Raw genomic sequence first — 19,198 nt, 5'->3', positions numbered from 1 at the left:
GTTATGAGTGGTTGGGCTACTGATGCTTCCAAAGGATTGGGTCTTTGGACATCCCAAGTTTGTGGATCCCGTGTAGGCAAATATGAAAGTGCTCTTTCCTTTCTTGCGCTTCTAGATGGACCATGAGGAATGCCTTCATCTTTGATGCTTCATCAAGCATGCAAAGCCATATAGCCCATTTGAAAGGGCTTCTTCATTGGCAGCTAGACTTGATTGAGTTACAAACATTCTCCCTAGACAGAATTTGCTTGCTTGGCACACCATAGTTTCTTTTGCCCCCCTTTAGTCACTCTGCTTCCTTTCTACCTTCACTATGATGTCTCTGATTTTACACATGATGGCCTAGAGCCATCCTCTATCTCCTAATCTGGCATCGGACCAGAAATTTCCACCATGCATTCTATACATGTATTCCCTTGCCAAGAACCTACGAGCATGTCTTATCACTACCCAGACCATTAAACAATTCCATGGCTTGATTTTAGGTCAACAAGCAAACAGAAATATGCTTGTACAAGAAGCACATGTTAGATGGCATGCAAAATGAAGATCTTTGCCTGAAACCATTTCTAAGAAATTCAGTTCCTTCTCTGTAAATTAAAATCTTACGTTGTACACAAAGATATATCCTTGTAACATGCAGAATGCAGACACTTGTAAAATTCGACCGCAATTGTAACTGTTTTAAACCTTGCCTTGGGAATTACAATTGTCAAATTCAACCACAATTGTAACTGTCGTAAACCCTACCTTGGAAAATAAAATCATTTGATTCTCCAGGTCAAGAAAACAGATTTGAAAGTTTTCTTAAACAAGTTCAGTTCATTCTCTCCATGTTAAAGCTTACATCACAGACCAAATGCCTGTCTTAACTTTTCATGCAACTATGTGTTGGCCATACATAACTCCATTCAGACCAGGAAGTACCATTTTTAAAAACTCACATGCTCACATTGCAAGGCCAGTCCATCAGCAGTTCACCTTCTTTTCGTGTGACTAAACAATGACTTTTGGCACGCACCATCATGTTTTCTGACAAGTCAAAATATCAAGCAAAAGTTAACTAACTCTTGGAACTTAGCCACAGACAACTGACACAAATAGACTACAAATGTGAAACACAACCTGATAATACAAGCAGTAGAATCATGGACAACATTGGGATGCACCGTTCTAGCAAATGAGGACATCCAGCAAACAAGAGGTTAAAAACTAAATTTTCACATTTTTGGCCTACTCTACTCCTTTTCACATTTCTGGCCCTTCCCCGGCATTTGCCACCACCTGCCCCCCATTTTTCCTGCGAGGCCCTCCTCTCTCTCCTCTACCTCCTACTCCTCGCCTTTCTGCCCTTCTCCTATACTTACCCCCCCCCCCCCCCCCCCCACACACCCAAAACCCCCAACGAAAAAAAGTTTCCAGCTTCTTCATCCCCTCCTCTCCCTCCAGCAGTCACCATCCCTTCTCACTTCGGCCCCTTCCTTTCAAGGGGCCCCCTCATTTCTTTCTCCTCTTTGTAGTATTCTGCTACTTTCCCTTGCTTTTCTCCTTCCTCCCTTTCCTTTGTTTCAGCCTTCCTTCCACCTCTTTCCTTTCCACTCATGTTTCGCTTGTTGGGTATGACTCACGCCTATGAACACAAAGGAGTGTCGGTGATCCGTGGTAGGACACTGGGGCATTTTTTACTCTCCTTATGAGAGGTTTTTATCCCCAATTATATTCTCTCTTATTTTATATGCTTATGTTACATAGTTCGGGCACTTATCGTGTTTTACACCTTTCGGGTGTGAACGCACATTAACAACCCTAAGGTTTAAGGGTTGTACTTCATACTTGCATTACTTCTCTTGGCAATTGCATTGGTTGTCATGTCTTCACTCTCTCACTCTCTTCACTATCAATTGTGTACTCTCACCTAAGCTTCAATCTTCCCCATCTCACATTTGGTATCAGGAGCTTCACCCGGTCCCGATCAGCTCCAACTCACAGGTCCCCCTCCAATGCCACCACTTGCCTCCTGAGAGGAGGCCTGGTCCGGCCCCAGCTACCACCTGCAACACTGCCTCAGTTGCAACACCAGCACTACCTCCAACTCAACTGCTCCTGGGCCAGCCGCCACTTCCTCACTAAGTCCGTCATTGCCTAGCTGTCACCTGCAGTGCCACAGATTGGGCGCTGTCTGCCTAGCCTCCTCTAGCTTGTCCGCTTGCGCCCCCAATAGTAGGCCCCCCTGCTTCAGCTGTGCCACCACCTTCTGCGCCTGCACGTCCGCCCAGAGCTGCCAGTGCAATGCCCTGGTCCAGTGCCACCCATCCTTCACACCCACCATCCGCGAGCACTCTGCTGCTCCACTAGGCAGTCAATCTCAACAGGCCGCCAACACAAAAGGTAACAAAGACATTTATCCATTTTTAATTCAACATTTGAATTTCAGAAAGGGGCTTTTGCCTGGGCGGTCTATTTTTGCTTTTGGACACACTTACTGCAGAAATTTCTTGAGATTTGGGCCAGAAATTTGGGGCTTTTGGGTTTACTGCAGACTTTGGCAAATGTACTACAGGTTCAGTCTGAAATATATTGAAATTGTGCATTTTGGACAACAAAATTTTGGGATTTTTGCATCAATTGTGTTGCTGAGCACTGTTTCTGCATTGGACAGCGTGTACATTGGATCGTTTTGATAGAGTGTGACACGAATTTGTCAATTACAGCATGGTGCATGCTGTAATTTCTGGAAATTTTCAGATTTCCAGGTTGTTCCAACATTAGCTCTTGCTCTTATGCTCTTTGAAATAGTGACATTTGCTATGGCCAATCAGGGACAAAGTGATGTATTCACATATGTATCCAAAGAGGATAGATTGGATCGTAATAATTATTCCCAATGGTCTTTCATGATGAAGAATGTGCCGATTGTTAAAAATCTTTGGGATTATGTTAGTGGTGAGGAAGTTTGTCCTGAAGTTGGGGCTCCTACAACACCTCCTCCAAGAGGACGTGGTCAAAGGCCCGCTCCAGCTCAGCCACTTCCCCAGAGATCAACAACACAAAAGGCTTGGGACACACGGGATGCTCTAGCATTGTCACTAATTGCATTGGCAGTTCAACAGTCTATAATCCCGCACATGCGGTCTACAACTTCCTCACATGAAGCATGCCTTGCACTTGAGAAGATGTTTGCTAGAAAAAATGAGAAACGCATCTCTTTCTTGAAGAAAAAGCTTGAGAATGTGAAATTTGATAAAGACGATTCCATGCAGGATCATCTTAACAAAATTCAGGACTTGCATGAGCAGTTAATAAATGTAGATGAGTATTATTCAAATGCACAGTTAATCTCTACTACTTAGAATTCTTTGTCCCCCTCTTATTTGGCTTTTCATACGGCCCTAAATCTCACCGTGAGAATTTCTCCACAGCCACTCACTTTTCTTCAATTAGTTAGTTTGCTTCTAGAAGAAGAGCAAACAAAAAAGAATAATGGGGTGGATGTAACAGTCTCTAAACAAGCTTTTATGAGGAGGCAGAAGGGGAAGGAAAGCCAGTCTAAAAAATACTCTACAAAGTTCTGAAAGTTCAGGCACTTCACAAAGCAACAAGAAAAAAGGGGGCACGCAAGCCAAGAAGGGCAAGCACCACTATTATAAGAAGCCAGGTCACTACATAATGGAATGTAAAAAGTGCATTGCCAAAGAGAAGAAGAAGGAGTCAAGGATGTTTGTTTCTAATGCACTTTCTATTGCTACAAAGTCCACGTCCTTTGTTAAAGACTGTGACTGCTATTTCTACACTTCTAGTTATGACTCTTCTTGGGCTGGTAAAGCATTTAGCTCTACTGAAGATGCTAGCACTTGGTTCTTTGACACTAGTGCTTCTAAGCACATTACGATCCACAAGGATTTATTTTCCTCTATTATTGCAGCTCTTTTTGGCAAGTCTGTGCAGCCTGCCAACAATGCATCTTACCCTATTAGAGATGTTGGAGAGATTGTTTTGACAACCATTGATGGATATACTCTCTATTTACAGGATGCATTATATGTGCCAAGTATAAAGAAGAATTTATTGTCCATTTCTTTTTTAGCAAAGTGTGGTATGCAAGTCACATTTGATGATGACAAATGTATGGTTAGGGATAAAGAATTCTTGACTTTGGTTTTGACTAGCACATTATATCATGGACTATATAAGTTAGATGTCTATTCGATTAATTAGTAAGTCCATTTAGCATCTACTCTTACTCCTGCTATATCATAGGTAGAGTTATGGCATGCTCACATGGGGCATGTCAACTATGGCAATTTGATACTTATGTAGCGTACACAGATGCTAGATGGCTTACCTCTCTTGGAGAGACCTCCTAAGCATATTTGTGAGAAATGCATTTTGGGGAAAATGTACCGATTCTCATTTCTTCTTGATATTGCTTTTAAGGCAACTACTATATTTCAGTTTGTGCATTCGAATGTATGTGGACCTATGTAGACAAAGTCATTGGGTGGATGTTATTATTTCATTACCTTCATTGATGACTTTACTCGTTTTTATTGGGTCTACTCATTGGTGAAAAAGCCAGAGGTGTATGATGCTTTTTTTGGCTTTTGATGCACTTGCTGAAAATCAATCTGGTTGCAGATTAAGACTCTCTATTCGGACCAAGAGGGAAAATACTCTCTATTCAGACCAAGAGGGAAATACACATCGTCCTTACTGAATAATTTTTTGAAGCAAAAAGACATTGTCCATCAGTATACTACTACATAAACTCCACAACAGAATGGGTTTGCAAAAAGAAAGAATCGGTCACTCATGGAGATGGCTAGGTATATGTTGAAAGCTAAGAGTTTGCCACATGGCTTTTGGATGAAAGCACTTATGTGTGCTTGTCATGTTTTGAACACATGTTCTACAAGGCATGAAAAAAAGTTATGCCTTTTGACACTTAGAACAGCCAGAGACCTTCAGTTGCCAGTTTCATACTTTTGGGTGTCTTGCATATGCTCATATTCCGAAAGTACTGAGAAAGAAGTTGGACAACAAGACTGTCAAATGCATTTTTGTAGGGTACAGTAGTAAGCACAAAGGATATAGACTATATGATCCTGTTTCCAAGAAAGTCTGTGTGTCAGTAAAGATGTGATTTTGGATTAAAAATCAGAATTATTCCTTGCTGGTTTTGATACATATCAAGCTGCAAATTATGTGTTTGAAGGGTTGCTGCCCATTTCTTTGCTGATACAGCTGGAGCTTCAATAAATGAACACCATGTTCAGCGAGTTGCTCCATTGAGCAATGCAGAAATTCAGCATACGGTTGATCTGAACATTCAGTAAGATGCTGAATTTGAGGTTCAATGGGAGCTTGTACACAATTAGGAAGCTAGGCAGATGCCTAGATGGTACTTGCAAACTATGAAAGATAGTCATTTGGATGCTCCTATTGTTGGTCATACTAGAAGAAATGCCCATCTGCATGATCATGCTAATACAATGAAGTTTGTTATGGCAGCACACACACTTGATGATGAGGAGCCAAAATATTTTGAGGATGCAAAACAAAGTGTGCATTGGATGGCAGCAATGCAAACTGAATTTGATTCTATAATAAAGAACCAAATATGGAATCTAGTGACATTGCCTGTTGGGAAGAAAGCCATTGGTACAAAGTGGGTCTATAAGCTGAAAAGAAATGCGAATGGATCCATCGATAAGTATAAAGCCAGACTTGTGGCCAAAGGCTACGCGCAAAAGAAAGGCATTGACTATGAGGAGACATTTGCTCGTACATCCCGTATGACTACCATTGAATCTATGGTTGCATATTCTCCCTCATATTGCCTAGCTAAATTAGATCCAGTCTTTTGTGGTTGTGTTTGCTGGTGTTCGACAAACAAAGGCTGCATTGCTACGTTTCAGGATCCATTCAAAGTACAATACACTCTCCAACTAATAACCTCTACCTTGATCCCAGAGCTATGATAGTTCGAGGTTCAATATTCACTACATAGTGTGTTTGTTGCATGAGCATTGTGGGTTATTGGATAGTTTCCACTGTGGAGTACCCTTTCACTTGTACCTCACTCCTTCTGTCATTCATTAATTAGCATTTGTTTTTTAACAATTTTTTCATCCCTGTTTGCATTCTTCTTTGAGATTATTATGTGTTAGTCGTGTTTGTAAATTCTTAGTGTTTTCTCTGTAAACCCAACTATAGCTTTACATAGCATAGCAAATGGTGCTCTTCTAATGATTATCTTGCATAATTTTCTTAAAAATCTTGGTTTGCATAAGCGACATGTAACTAAATCATAATTAGCAAGCATGGTTGTCAAGTACCAAAAGTATGATATGGTACGGTACAATAGCATACGGTACTAAATGGTACCTTAAGATTTTTAAAGTACAGTCACATATTTTATACTCTATCCTAAAATCAACCTTAAACATAATTCTTTTTGACAAAATATAGAACAGAAGTTGTTTGAATCTCACAATAACATAATCCCATGCAAGAACCATATTAGAATAAGGAGCATTTAGCTCATCCCAAAGTGTGGTTCAAATGGGAAAAAAATTATCCAATAAATTGATACCTTATGGTACTAATACATAAGGTACGGTACCTAAAGTACAGTATAGTGTTAGCAGGTTTGTATCCATTTGATTTGTATGAATCAGAGCTCCTCACTATTGATCCTTTTGTGCCCCTACCTTTACTCTTGCGCGTTTCCCCTGCCTGCGTGGCACTTTTTGGGGGGTTGGGAAGTCTTGGATACCTCATCCCATCCCCTTTTCTAGCTATGCACTTCCCCCCCTCCCCCCGCCCTCTTTGGATTCCTTCCAACTCACAGCCCTCTCTTTGACCGTTGACCCGTCTTTGACTGTTTGAACTTTGACCCTTCTCTCATCTACAAAAGGTGCTCCTCTCCTCCATGCTTCCACACCAATTCAGCAAGCACTTACCATTCTCATCTTCCTCTCTTGGATCTTGATTCTTGAATGGACTTGTGATTTGTCATTCTCGAATCTCACCTCCCATCCCCTCTTTCCCATACCCTATCTCAAAGCATTTGCCATTCTCAAGAGTCAAATCTCATCTCCCATCGCCTCTATCCCGCACCCTATCAAAGCATTTGCAATTCTTATCTCCCATCCCCTCTCTCTCACTCTTGCTCTTTCAACTTTACCCCAACCCTTGGGCCTTTTGAGTCTCCCTCCCTTTCAACTTTCAAGACTCAAGCTTTGAGAGTTGAGACTCAAGCATCTCTCTCTCTCTCTCTCTCTCTCTCTCTCTCTCTCTCTCTCTCTCTCTCTCTCTCTACAAAGGAGTATTATATCTGCCGCTACCCAGCATCAGCATTTTATGAGGTCCGTGGTCCTTTCCACTGTCTCTTTAGAGACGGATTTGGACCACTATCCAGAGTCATGGCTTTTACCGATCATCAATGCCTTGGCCTCTTTCTTCTCGAGATACGACGGCTTCATGACATGTGCCTCACGAGTACAACTACTCCAGGACACCGAGGCCCTTTACAAAGGGAGCTCACAGACTTCTTTGGAAAGGAGACCAAGAAGACTTCAATACAATTACAGCCACAGTCCACACGAGAGCCTCTCTCACCGCCACAATCCACACACAAACAAGGAGTACTAATTGATCGAGCCGTTCAGCTTAGCCGATCCATACGTCCTAGGCCTCGACACAAACACCGACGACACCTTCATAGCGAATACAGGGGATTATTGCTCGGGCTAGAGCTAGGCCCTCCATACCCACATGAGATTGTACCATTTGGAGCTCATTGTTACTAGACAAAGCTCTATGTTTTGCACATAGCCATAGTTAGTTTCCTTTCTTATTTTGCTTTGTGCTACATATTTTGCCCACATAATTGTACCATCATACACATGATTGTAACTCATGGTCTCATAGGTCATTTTGGCCTTTTGTAGATGTTAATATATCATTTCATTTCTCTCTCTCTCGGGCCTGTTTATCCGTCATCGGCACCATGACTCATGAGAAGCATGAGGCCTTCAATTTGCATGCAATCCATGTGGAGAGGGACACAAAGAAGTCCAACTCCCACCATTGGACATGCAAGTATTGCAGAAAGCGCTATACAAGTGGTGCAACTCGACTTCTCCAACATCTTTCCAAGACGGGAGGGCAAGTTGCTCCATGCAAGGAGATCCCTCAAAACATCATGGAGGAGATTCTCATCAAGATGAGAGAGGGATCCACAAGAGGAGGAGGAAGTGGCTTATTGGCATCAACTCCTATACCTACTAACATGAAGCATCAAATGTGGGTGTATCTTCAACCAATGCCGGAGAGGGCTCTACCATTGGTGGTGGGGGATCCACATTCGCATCTAGCTCCGATAAAAGACAATGAGTAGCGGCTCATGCAGTGCCGGAGAGACAATCCTCTCTCTCAAGCTCCCAGTCATGCACGTGGATTAGTTGCCTTTCTTAGAGAAAGGCAACAACTTGCGGACATTGAAATTGCACGCACGGTGATTGAGTGCAATCTTGCATTCAATGTCCTAAAGCAAGAGCAATGGAAGAAGATGGTATGAGCCATTGCCAATGTGGGTCCATGTCAAGGATGGACCGGTGTTATATACAATGACAAGAGGACAAAAAAGATTAATGAAGAGAAGGAGAGGATTGATAGAGCTCTTGATCCTATTCGGGCCACATGGATAAAATATGGTTGCTCCATTCTCACTGACAGATAGAGTGATCGTAAGAAACGGGGCATCATCAACATACTCGTCTCATGTCCACTCGGCACTTACTTTTTACGGGCCGTAGATACCGGCAAGAGGGCGAGGAAAACAACGGGGCGCATTCATCTACCACCACATTCGACAAGCTATCATTGAGGTATACAATGCAGTTTTCCTTTTAAATTTATTTCACTTTCTTTCATTATGATAATATCATAATTCATAATTGAAATTTGATTTATGCATAACTATCTATCTCCCTATTCTAATAATTAATTTCTCTCTAGTATCTATGATCTATCTCGATTCTCTCTTTCCCCCTTGGCTGCAAGGTCCCCAATCCCCGAGCCCCATCTCTCTTCATTCTTGAATCTTCAAAGTTGAAACTTGAAACTTGAAACTTGAAAGGCTCAAGTTTCAACTCTCTCTAGACTCTTTCTCTCTCTAACCTCCAATTTCGAAGTATTGTTAGTAATAAGTATACTTACTTGTAATTTACAAATTGTGGCTATAGGTGGGCCCCTCAAATGTGGTACAAGTTGTTACCGACAATGCATCGAATTGTCGGCGCAAGGGCCGTTTGCTTGAGGCCGAGTTCCATACGATTGTGTGGACTCCATGTACAAGTCATTGTTTGGACTTACTCATGGAGGACATTGAGAAGCTCAAGTAAGTGAAGAGGATGGTTCACAAAGCTACATCAATTGTCACCTTCTTCACAGTAAAGGTAAAGGTGCTTGCGATGTATCATGAGCATAGCACACTGGAGTTGAAGAAGCCTTCTTCAACTCACTTTGCTTACATGTGGTTATTGCTGGAGCGCCTTTATGAGGTGCGGTCTCAAACAGTGATGTCCACTCTATGGAATGAGTGGGATGAGCATTGTCGTGAATCCGTTTTATAGGTTGTTACGTATGAGTGATTGCGAGGGCTTCACCATGGGCCTTCTTGTTCACTTCTTTAGAGCAACATTGGTGGAGGCATGTACTTGTACAGTGATCACAGAGACACAGTATGCACACATTTTAGAGATAGCAGAGAGGAGATGGGCGTGGATGCATAAGTCCATCCATGGTTTTGCCGCATTGGTACATCCGGCCTACAAGTCACCAGCGGTCATGGATGATAGAGAGTTCCGTTCGGACCAGCTTGCTTATTTGACTCATGTGGTCTCTGTGGATGACCACAATGCCGTGTTGGAGGAGCTAGGATGCTATGCAGATCAGAGAGGGCATGTGGCTTTTGCTTCTCCCACTTGTTGGAGAAGAAAGTCACTTGTGAAGCCTTTATTTTGGTGGCAAAACTTTGGATAGGCACTGGAGACCCTTCAACCCTTAGCCATGAGGGTTGTTGCCCAAGCGTACCTATTATCTCATTCACACAAAGATTCGCGATCAGCTTAGCACACGACAGTTAGAGCGGCTAGCTTATTACCGCACTAACTTACGCATGATGAGGGCTATGATGAGCATGAATAGTTTGAAGCAGGTAAAGTTTAAACACTTAACCATAACATTTAAAATTTGTTGTTTTAACTTTTAAACTTTGAACTTTGAAGTTTATACTTTACAATTTAGACTTTAGCATTTACAATGATCAATCTTACGTGCATCACTGCATTGTGTAGGTAAATGTTGCTACATTTCAGTTGACGGACGACACTCTTCCGAGTATACATAAGGAGGTGGACGAGGTGGACGAGGAGGACGAGATGATTTTTGCAGAGCTCTGTAGAGAGCTTATAGCAGTACATACTCGTGACACTCGCAGTCAGCGTACTCATGGACGAGGAGTTCGAGTAGGTGGTAGCAGGGGCATGGTCATTCGACGCCCTTCATCATCGAGCAGGGGTGGTTCAAGTGGCTTGCAGACATATGTAAGGCGAGGCTCTAGTAGCTCACATCCTGTGCCTCATGATTACATCCCCCCCTTGCCTACACAGCCGCCACCTAATAAGCCATCATTTGATGATGATGGTACCCTCATCAGTGAGGATGAGTATAGTGTGTCTCATCATCAGATGCCGAGGAGTCATCTCCAAACTCTCTTGATGAGCACTCATATGGTTCTGATAATGATGATGATGATGATGATGATGATAGTGATGCCTCATCATAGATTCATAGGTCTCTCTTTTTTTTGTATCAGATATACTAGACTATAGTTGTATCGCATGTTTTGTGCAACCCATGTGACCGCGATGGTCACCCTCATGTATTCATCTTATTCTGTAATGAAATGGCTATTTCCACTTTAAACATGTATTCTATGATCTATGATCTATCATTTAACGATTTATGGTTTTTGTTATTTAAAAAATCATCTTTTTTTTTCATACTAATATCATACCGTACCTTATACAATCATAAGGTACCATTTAGTACCATATTTTATCGTACCGTACCATATCGTACCTTTCATGCCTGACAACTATGATATAGCCTTATTAATTCTCTACTTGCCAAGAAGCCTAGCTCCATAACTATAAATATATCAATATTTTATACATAATGAAAGAACAAGACAATTAATATGGAACCATCCAATTTGGAATTTGAGATACAAGGGTAGAAGGGCAAGCTTGGTTAGGTAAGGCATACATTGCTCTAGCCAAAGAATGAATGTGGAGTTTATAACCATCTTTTAGAAACAAGTCGAACATGATGTACTAACTGTTTAATTTCTCACTTGAATCATAACAACTAAGCATCAGAAAGCAATGTGAGGTAATTTATTTGGTCTTTGCATATTGAACAAAGTCTATCCAGTTTGCAATTAGACCAAAACAGTTTTTGCTCTTCCAAATCTGATAGAAAAAATGATTTACCTCAATTAAAGATGTGCTTCCTAGTGACTTGCCTATCGAATTACCTTCTGAGAGTGATGACATAAACCATCCAAGAGACTTGATTAGAAATGCTCACCCAATTTCAAAAACACCTTCTGTGAAAAAGAAATATAGTGCTATATGGCTTTGTGGCAATTATAGAGCACTAAATAAGCTAACTGAACAATAGATTTCCAATACCCAAATTTGAGAATGTTTTTGATCAATTAGAAGGGGCAAATTTATTTACAAAGATAGAATTGAGGTGTGGCTATCATCAAGTTAGAATTAAGGCCAAGGATGTTCCCAAGACAGGCCAAGGATGTTCCCAAGACAGCATTTAGAACTGGATATGAGCACATTGAGTTAATGGTAATGCAATTTGGTCTTACCAATGCACCCACCACATTCATGAAGCTCATGCATAGTGTCTTAAGGCTCTATCTAGGCCAATATGTAGCAGTTTGTCTTGATGATATCTTGATTTACAGAAAATCTAAAGAACATTCAAAAGTGTTCCGATTTTTCCCTTTTTTCCAAAGAATCCAAATATGGATTCTTTCTAGATCAGATCAAGTATTTATCTCAAAAAAGGGAATTGAGATAGATCCCAAAACAATTAGGGTCATTCAAGAGTGGGCATCTCTAAAGAACCTGAAAGAGCTTTGGATATTCCTCAGTTTATTTGGCTTTTATTGATCGATTCATTCAAGCTAATGTTAAGATAGCTGTTCAGATGATCGATCAACTGAAAGGGAAAATGAAAGCCTTGAAATGGGGAATGGACCAAAATAAAAGAAAAGCTTTGGATAGCTATTGCTACAACTCCAGTCTTCAATATGATGCAAGTAATTTTACCATACGTGTGGTCTTGTTGCAAGCGGGTGGACCAATAGCTTTTGAAAGCAAGAAACTTGGCCATGCACAATAGAATTATTATTTCTACGACAGGGAGTTAAACAAAACTTTGCATGCTTTAAAGAAGTGATGGCACTATTTGTGCAATGCCAAAGTTATGATTGCGTTTGGTCAAGAAGCATTAAGTGTCTTACCAGGCTAAATCTCCTATTTAAGGATAAAGCAGCTGCTGCCACTGATTTTTGTGTGGGACACATGATAACTCACTCATATCTCATGCAAGGATCCAAGGGCTACTACTGCATATTGATGAACAAATTGATATGATGTTACATGTGTCATGTGATAACTAACCATTAGCTGAACTAATGGCACATGTACTATTAGTTGCTCAAGTGTGAGCTATGAGAAGATGCGCTCCTAAAAAGTTGACTATGCGAACCATGTGACAAAGTAAGAAAGCTAACCAATAGCATAGCAAAACACAGTCTTTTTTTCCCAAGAAAAGAAGATTCTATTACTAACACCTCCCAAAAACAGTTGAGGTGAAAAACAAAGTACAAAAGGTTCTCTGAAGGACTAGTAAGTAGATAAGTACAATAATTAGTGAACAACCAAACTAGTGGGCTATAATGCCAAACCATGTGAAGCACTAAATGAAAGAAGATACCAGAGTCCCATATCCACATAAAAGCATCTCTCCTCCTCATTCTCTTGAAGCCACCTTAAAGTATCTCCCACCTCTTGCAGAGAGTATGAACAATCTCTGTCCAAATCCTAGAAAGACTTCCACAATGGAGACATCCTGAACATCCATGGCATGCCTACATCTTGCAGTCCAAATGAACCAAGCAATGATGGTGGCAATCAACTCCATCTGAATCCACTGTGTTTGTTCGTGAGAAAAGAGTGGCTCCCATGAACATCCCCATATCCGCAAGTTAGGCCTTTGCTCATGACCCAAGCGATTGCCATCCACATTGTCACATAGTCTAAGCTATGCCATGAAAGACCATTCTAAGGGCTCTTCTCTACACCTGAGCTCTGGGAAAATCCCATAACAATGCACAGAAGTCTGCTCTGTCTCTCCACATCTCACACATGCTACAAGATCCCTACCACAACCAAGACAGGTGCAAACTGCTGAACTACTATGAAACATTTCACCTTGTCCAATGCATGAAAGAAGTGCTGTACCACATACTGGCAAGAAGAATTTGGCTAGCAAACATTACTTTCCCACTAAAGAGAAGTCTCGGAGTGCTCAAATAAAGAAGCTTCTGCCCAATGATGAAGAGTAGAGCTCCTGGTTGTTTCTCTAAAATAATATCTATCTCCTCATGATCACAAAACACATTACTCATGGAGTCATCACCTAGCTTGCACTCATATATATATGTGAAATTTACTTCTATTCTATGTGCATTGATGAATTTTCTCTGAGATTTATCTTTGATAGCTTAGAGTTGCCACTCTAAGGAACAACTTGAGCTGTGGGATTTATGTAAATAACAAGTTTTCTTGGTTAACAAAACCCATGAAGGAGTCATACATGTCAGCTATGGCTTGTTTAGTCTCAGGCACTGTTGTCCCTCCTGCGAGGGATTGGCTTCTACTATTCCATTAAGATCTACATCTAAGATCCCAAGCTTTTGGTCCAAGATCCCAGGCTTTGGTCTAACGAAGAGGTAGTTTGGAAGAGCACTAAGAAAGTAGTGCCAAATGGCATCAGGGCAGCTCTTCCAGCTTCCTTCAATAAGGACGAGCTAGCCCTGGCTCTTGCCACGCTATCAACAGGCAAGTGCCCCAGAAATGATCAACTTGGTGGTTTATATTCCATAGCTACTACAAGGTCATCACCAAAGGTCTCCTTTTCAACCTTAGAACATCATGGCATCCGAAAATATGCCATAGAGGCTGTCTGAGGGATTGATTCATATCATTCCCAATGGCACTGCCTATAGGATCCTGGCTAAGATTATTAGATTCAACATCTCTACAATAATCCCAACATTTGTCACCCAATGCAGACAAACTTTGTCCAGGAGCACAGTAGGACAATATATATTTACCTGAAGATCCAGATATCATTGTGTTGTTACTTGATTTCAAGTATGCTTCTTATAAAGTAGATTGTGGATTACTTGGAGGACACAATGGTGAGTACAGGTCTCCCACTGGGGCATATATTTTGGATGGGGATAAGCGCAATCTAAGGGCCTTTGTAGCAGTACCAGATGTCTTTTGTGCAGCCCTAATTAATCCCACTAAAGCACAGATCACATGAGTTTTGGCTTTGATGCAAACAGCAGCTAGAGTGGAGGCAGAACAACCAATTTACTTGGAAACCTCACAGAACTTTAGGAACATATTTAGGATGCCTTCTTAGGATTGATATCTCTTCAGAGCAGCAGTTATCCCCCCCTCTTCTCAAGAGCCAAACAGAAACTTCACTATTGGAGCACAGGCAGACTCTATTTAGCAAGGAGAGTGGGTTGTAACCAAGTTCTGCTTGCAACCATCTGGTACATAACTTCTTGTTGCAATGATGGACCAAGAAGTGGCTCATCAGGAAACTTATTTAGTCAGGAGGAAACAGGAATCCAATGAAGGGTGGGGACACCAAAATTGGAGACTGGATGCAAAAACTGCTCAGGTGTACAGTGGCCTCCTTAAGGGGACATTCTTCTTATCATAATAGCTATCAATAGCCAAGTGACTGACATGTTCACAGCTGGTGACAATGGCAGGCTCTAAGGATCTTTCTCTGATAGAGTATACAGGCTGCTCCCAGCATAGGATCAAACTTCAAAGTGGCTGGTTGCTCAATGGAGGAGGAGTTAGTAGATCCTGACCTAGACATTTAGGATATTGGACTTACCAGAGGAGACCGCTTCAGAGATTAGATTGGGATCTAGTAGAGTGAGTTTGAGCAGATCCTTTTATTAAGAGGCCCCAGATGTGCTTTCTTTTGATTACCATTGCAGGTTGGGGAGGAGGATACAGATGAGCATGACCCCAGCAGCCTATCAACTATGATATGTGAGTTAATTTTCATGCAGGAAAACTCATTATAGGAAAACCTATGTAATTATAAAAACAGGTATAAAGACGATCACAACTTTAAGAAGAGAAAACTCTTCATATTAGCTTCAAAATAATCACTTCACCTTACACAACATAAAATATCTCAAAAAGCTAGTGCATCTTCATTATTGTTTGAAATCATAAGCTGCAAGATACATCCAGAAACAAATATTGCAACACTTTTGTTTGCTGATCTGCTGATCTATGCAACCAGTTCAAGACTGGTACCACTGTGGTTTCGAATAATTGAACTTTAAGAAGACAAGAAACTGAATAAGGAACATCCCAGTGAGTGATCTCTGTTTAAAAAGGATGCTCACCTGGCTTGATATCTCTGTGTGTGATATTTCGATCATGACAAGCCTTCACAGCCAGAAGCTGCAACGTCAAGTTTCATAGTCGATAAATAGTTCAACAGTAACATAACTATCATGTTTGTTATGTTTTCTGTGAGCAAACACACATTTACCAGCTGATGGATGAGATTACGCATCTCGTGTTGTCCTTCCTTGGTCGTTTTCAGCCATTTCCACCATTCTGAAGGCTGCAACACTTGTATGTGCCCTCCCTCTTTGATCTCTTTTTCCATCTCTACTGTTGTGTCCACTGTATAAAGCAAGCTAGACAAAGAGGACCCTTCATTTCGAAAGACCAACCACAAGTCACTGTCCATATTGACCTGAAAGCTTTCAATATATCGAGCTATGTGTCTCAGCCCTTCTTCTGTTTCTTCATTGCCACCCTGAGACTTTGCCTGACTCCTAGCAGCTAAAAAGATCTCACCAAAATACTTTTCACGAAGTCCACTCATATATGCCGTATCACCTTTTTCCACCTGTCCAAACAAGTGCATATGCTAGTTTGTAAGGTTTCCTCCTACCTAATTGGTTCCCAATAAGTAAACCATAAGCCATAGAGCTCTTTTATCACAGCTCTTCTCTGCAGAGAACGCATTTTAACCTGACATAGAAAGCTTAAGCATAGAGAGGATCGTTCTTGATGGCATGTCACACCAACAAATGTTAGACAGGTTTGAACTTTTTAACATAAAAGGGGTGACAGTCTCTGCAGACACAAAATGAACTAAAGGAATATCAAAGAAGTATACATGGCACATACCAAGATCCTCTTCAATACAAAGGTTTCTTGCTGAGGTGCTGCATCTACGGATGGCCTCAATAAACTAGATTGACTGGAATAGGAGAGGAATTTCTCAAGTTCCCCTGGTGAAATAAAAGGTTTCTCTGATTTTGGCCAGCCTGCCAAACCATCTTGTAGAAGTGCAAACCACACCTCCCCAAAGCCTCCACGCCCAATGTTTTTGGTCAGCACATACCTGAACATATAGAATAGAATCTCTAAATTGCAATCAAGTAGACAACACAAAAACCCATTACTATCTACGGAAAGTGCTAGAACTGTGCATTATGCACATGGTTTACCAGCTTACTCCACTATTACCTCCAGGATACTTTAATACAATACCTCTTGCTCAGGAGCAAACATGTGTACAGAAAACCTCTTAGACATCTGTCATTTGAAGACTAACTTAATGGTGTCATTAAAATCTTTATGGAAGGCTCTTTTCTCTCTTTCTTCATTTGTTTTTAGTGCTGGGTCAGGCTAACTCAAAGGTGTGCAAGCGGACCAGGCTGACACTTTGGGAAAGTTCACAAAAGTGATGAGATAGTGAGGAAGAATCTAAAGAATTTTCACACTGAGTGCAGTAAAGAATCAACTTCCACAGTCCAATGATCATAGGTACAGGGGACAGGGGTGCAGGAACAGAACGCTGGGGACCTGACGTGGAATGCAGGACCCGATCCCAACATGACCCAAAACGCGGGCGTTCCCATGCATCTCATCACACAAGGATGCGTCCAGGACAGGCAGGGATGGACAGGGACAGGGCAGCCTTGTGGGACACGATGGGGGATGCCACATGGCAGGGTTTGAAACCCATCACTTTCAGCACATTTCGCCGCACCCATACCTTGCTCCTATGACCCGTACTGCAGTCGTGACCCATCCCTTCTGTTGCCTGCGCCACGGTCCCTACCCCCTGTCCCCTGCAGTGACCAGTCGTCAGTCAACTAAACTGAGTAGTCAACCATCACACGTGTGATGTGTCACATCCCCCATGAAGAAGCTCCACTCCTCCAGCATTCAGGTAACCTGTGTGTACACTACCCTGTAGTCTGTAGAGTCACTGGTCAGACTGTATTGAAATTTGAATCTATTATCTTCAGTAGTCAGGTCCCAGGACTCACGACTATAATGTATTAAATTATAAATTTTAAAAAAATAGTAAAAAATGTTAGATACCCTGCTGGCAGCTGCCTGGGCCCTGCACAATGCACAGTACTGAGTAACCAGTTGACTGTTGCACAGTAACAGCTTACAGGTTGTGAATTCAGAATTTAAAATAATGGCATAAAAGTAAAATTAGAATAGATTATAAGTCTTTGCTGGTGTTTCTGCTGTTTGAACTGTGCAGAGTTCTCTGTCTCAGCTTCAGGCTTTCAGCCTTCAAACTTGAACAGGCTACAGACTACAGTTCTCTGTCTCCGTTTCGACCTTCAAATTTCAGGGATCAAACTTCATTGTTCAAAGTGCTCAGAGCCTCAGTGTACTCAGTCACCAGTGTGTACTTATTACTCGGGTCTCACTGCTCAGACTCTCAACTGTGAGTCTGTGACAGGTCACAGACTACAGTCTGCAGGACCCAGGTGCCAGGCACGCTGCAGCACTACAGAGTGTGTAAAGTGTACACTACCTACTACTCAGTACTCAGAGTCCTCTCAATCACCAGTTGGCAGTGCAGTACAATGTGTACTCAGTTGTACTGTTGTTGAAACTTGAAACTTGACAATGAGTCACTGCAGTGACCAACAAACTTGCAAGCCATGGCATCATCTTCACGAGTCCCCTTGGCAACATCTTCTCGAGGTCCTGCCCCTCCTGCTGGTGGTAGGGATAGGAGATCCGATGATTGGTCCTAGTGGTTTGAGGTTGAGGCCGAAAGGCAAACATCAGGGGGTGGCTCACGACATTGGAAATGTCCTTTTTGTGCCTATTAAAGAATGGGTGGGGCAAACAAAGTAAGGACCCATTTCTTGAGAGAGTCAGGCCATCAGGTGCTCTTTTGTGAGAATGCCAGCCAAGAGAAGAAGCAATTTCTTCAACAAAAGGCTGCTGACCAAGATGCCATTTCAACAGAGAGGAGAGTATCACGGCTGATGGCAGTTGATCTGCACGCATTTGGCCCTGCGACTACAACTGCTACTGCTTCTAGCAAACCAGGTTCAGCCAGGCTATCATCCACTGCAGCTCCCACCACTAGCAACATAGGTGGTGGTGCTTTTGAGATGCCTGGCTCTACAGCTCCTACAGCACCTACTATGACACGTATTAGACAGACCACTCTTGATGCACATATGGATGCCAAAAAAAAGGATGCAAATATGGCAAGATTTTTCTATCATGATCACATTGCATTCAATACAGCCAGGTCAAAGTACAAGAACATGTGTAAAAAGGTTGGAGAATCTCGACCCTCCTATGTTCCATCATCCTCCGAGTCTTTGCGCACAACTCTTTTAGAGAAGGAGAAACGTGCGGTGGAGATTGCAGCTGAAAATACAAGAAGTTTATGGCAATCAAATGGGGGGACTTTGATTGCAGATGGGTGA

At 41.9% G+C, this 19,198-nt stretch overlaps 1 protein-coding gene across 8 annotated transcripts in view; it reads right to left on the bottom strand.

Moving 5' to 3' along the window:
- The window catches only part of LOC148025334 (uncharacterized), a 226,239-nt gene that overhangs the window by 130,937 nt on the left and 76,104 nt on the right, over positions 1 to 19,198 (bottom strand). For all 8 annotated transcript variants that reach the window (XR_015693048.1, XR_015693049.1, XR_015693050.1 and 5 more), the window contains exons 9-12: positions 16,626 to 16,842; positions 15,976 to 16,341; positions 15,827 to 15,884; positions 945 to 1,032 (exon numbers count right to left, since the gene is read on the bottom strand). Coding sequence is in view for 3 of the 8 variants with exons in the window: in XM_087692375.1 (XP_087548501.1) it covers positions 945 to 1,032; positions 15,827 to 15,884; positions 15,976 to 16,341; positions 16,626 to 16,842 (729 nt within the window). In the remaining 5 variants the exon portion in view is untranslated. The remainder of the gene's footprint in view (positions 1 to 944; positions 1,033 to 15,826; positions 15,885 to 15,975; positions 16,342 to 16,625; positions 16,843 to 19,198) is intronic.

This window comes from Lygodium microphyllum, chromosome 14, assembly GCF_053477565.2.
Source record: "Lygodium microphyllum isolate KBCC chromosome 14, Lygodium_microphyllum_v1.1.10, whole genome shotgun sequence".
Classification (NCBI taxonomy): Eukaryota; Viridiplantae; Streptophyta; class Polypodiopsida; order Schizaeales; family Lygodiaceae; genus Lygodium; species Lygodium microphyllum.
Note: the sequence above shows the minus strand (reverse complement) of the source record. Positions and strands in the feature narration are given on the sequence as shown.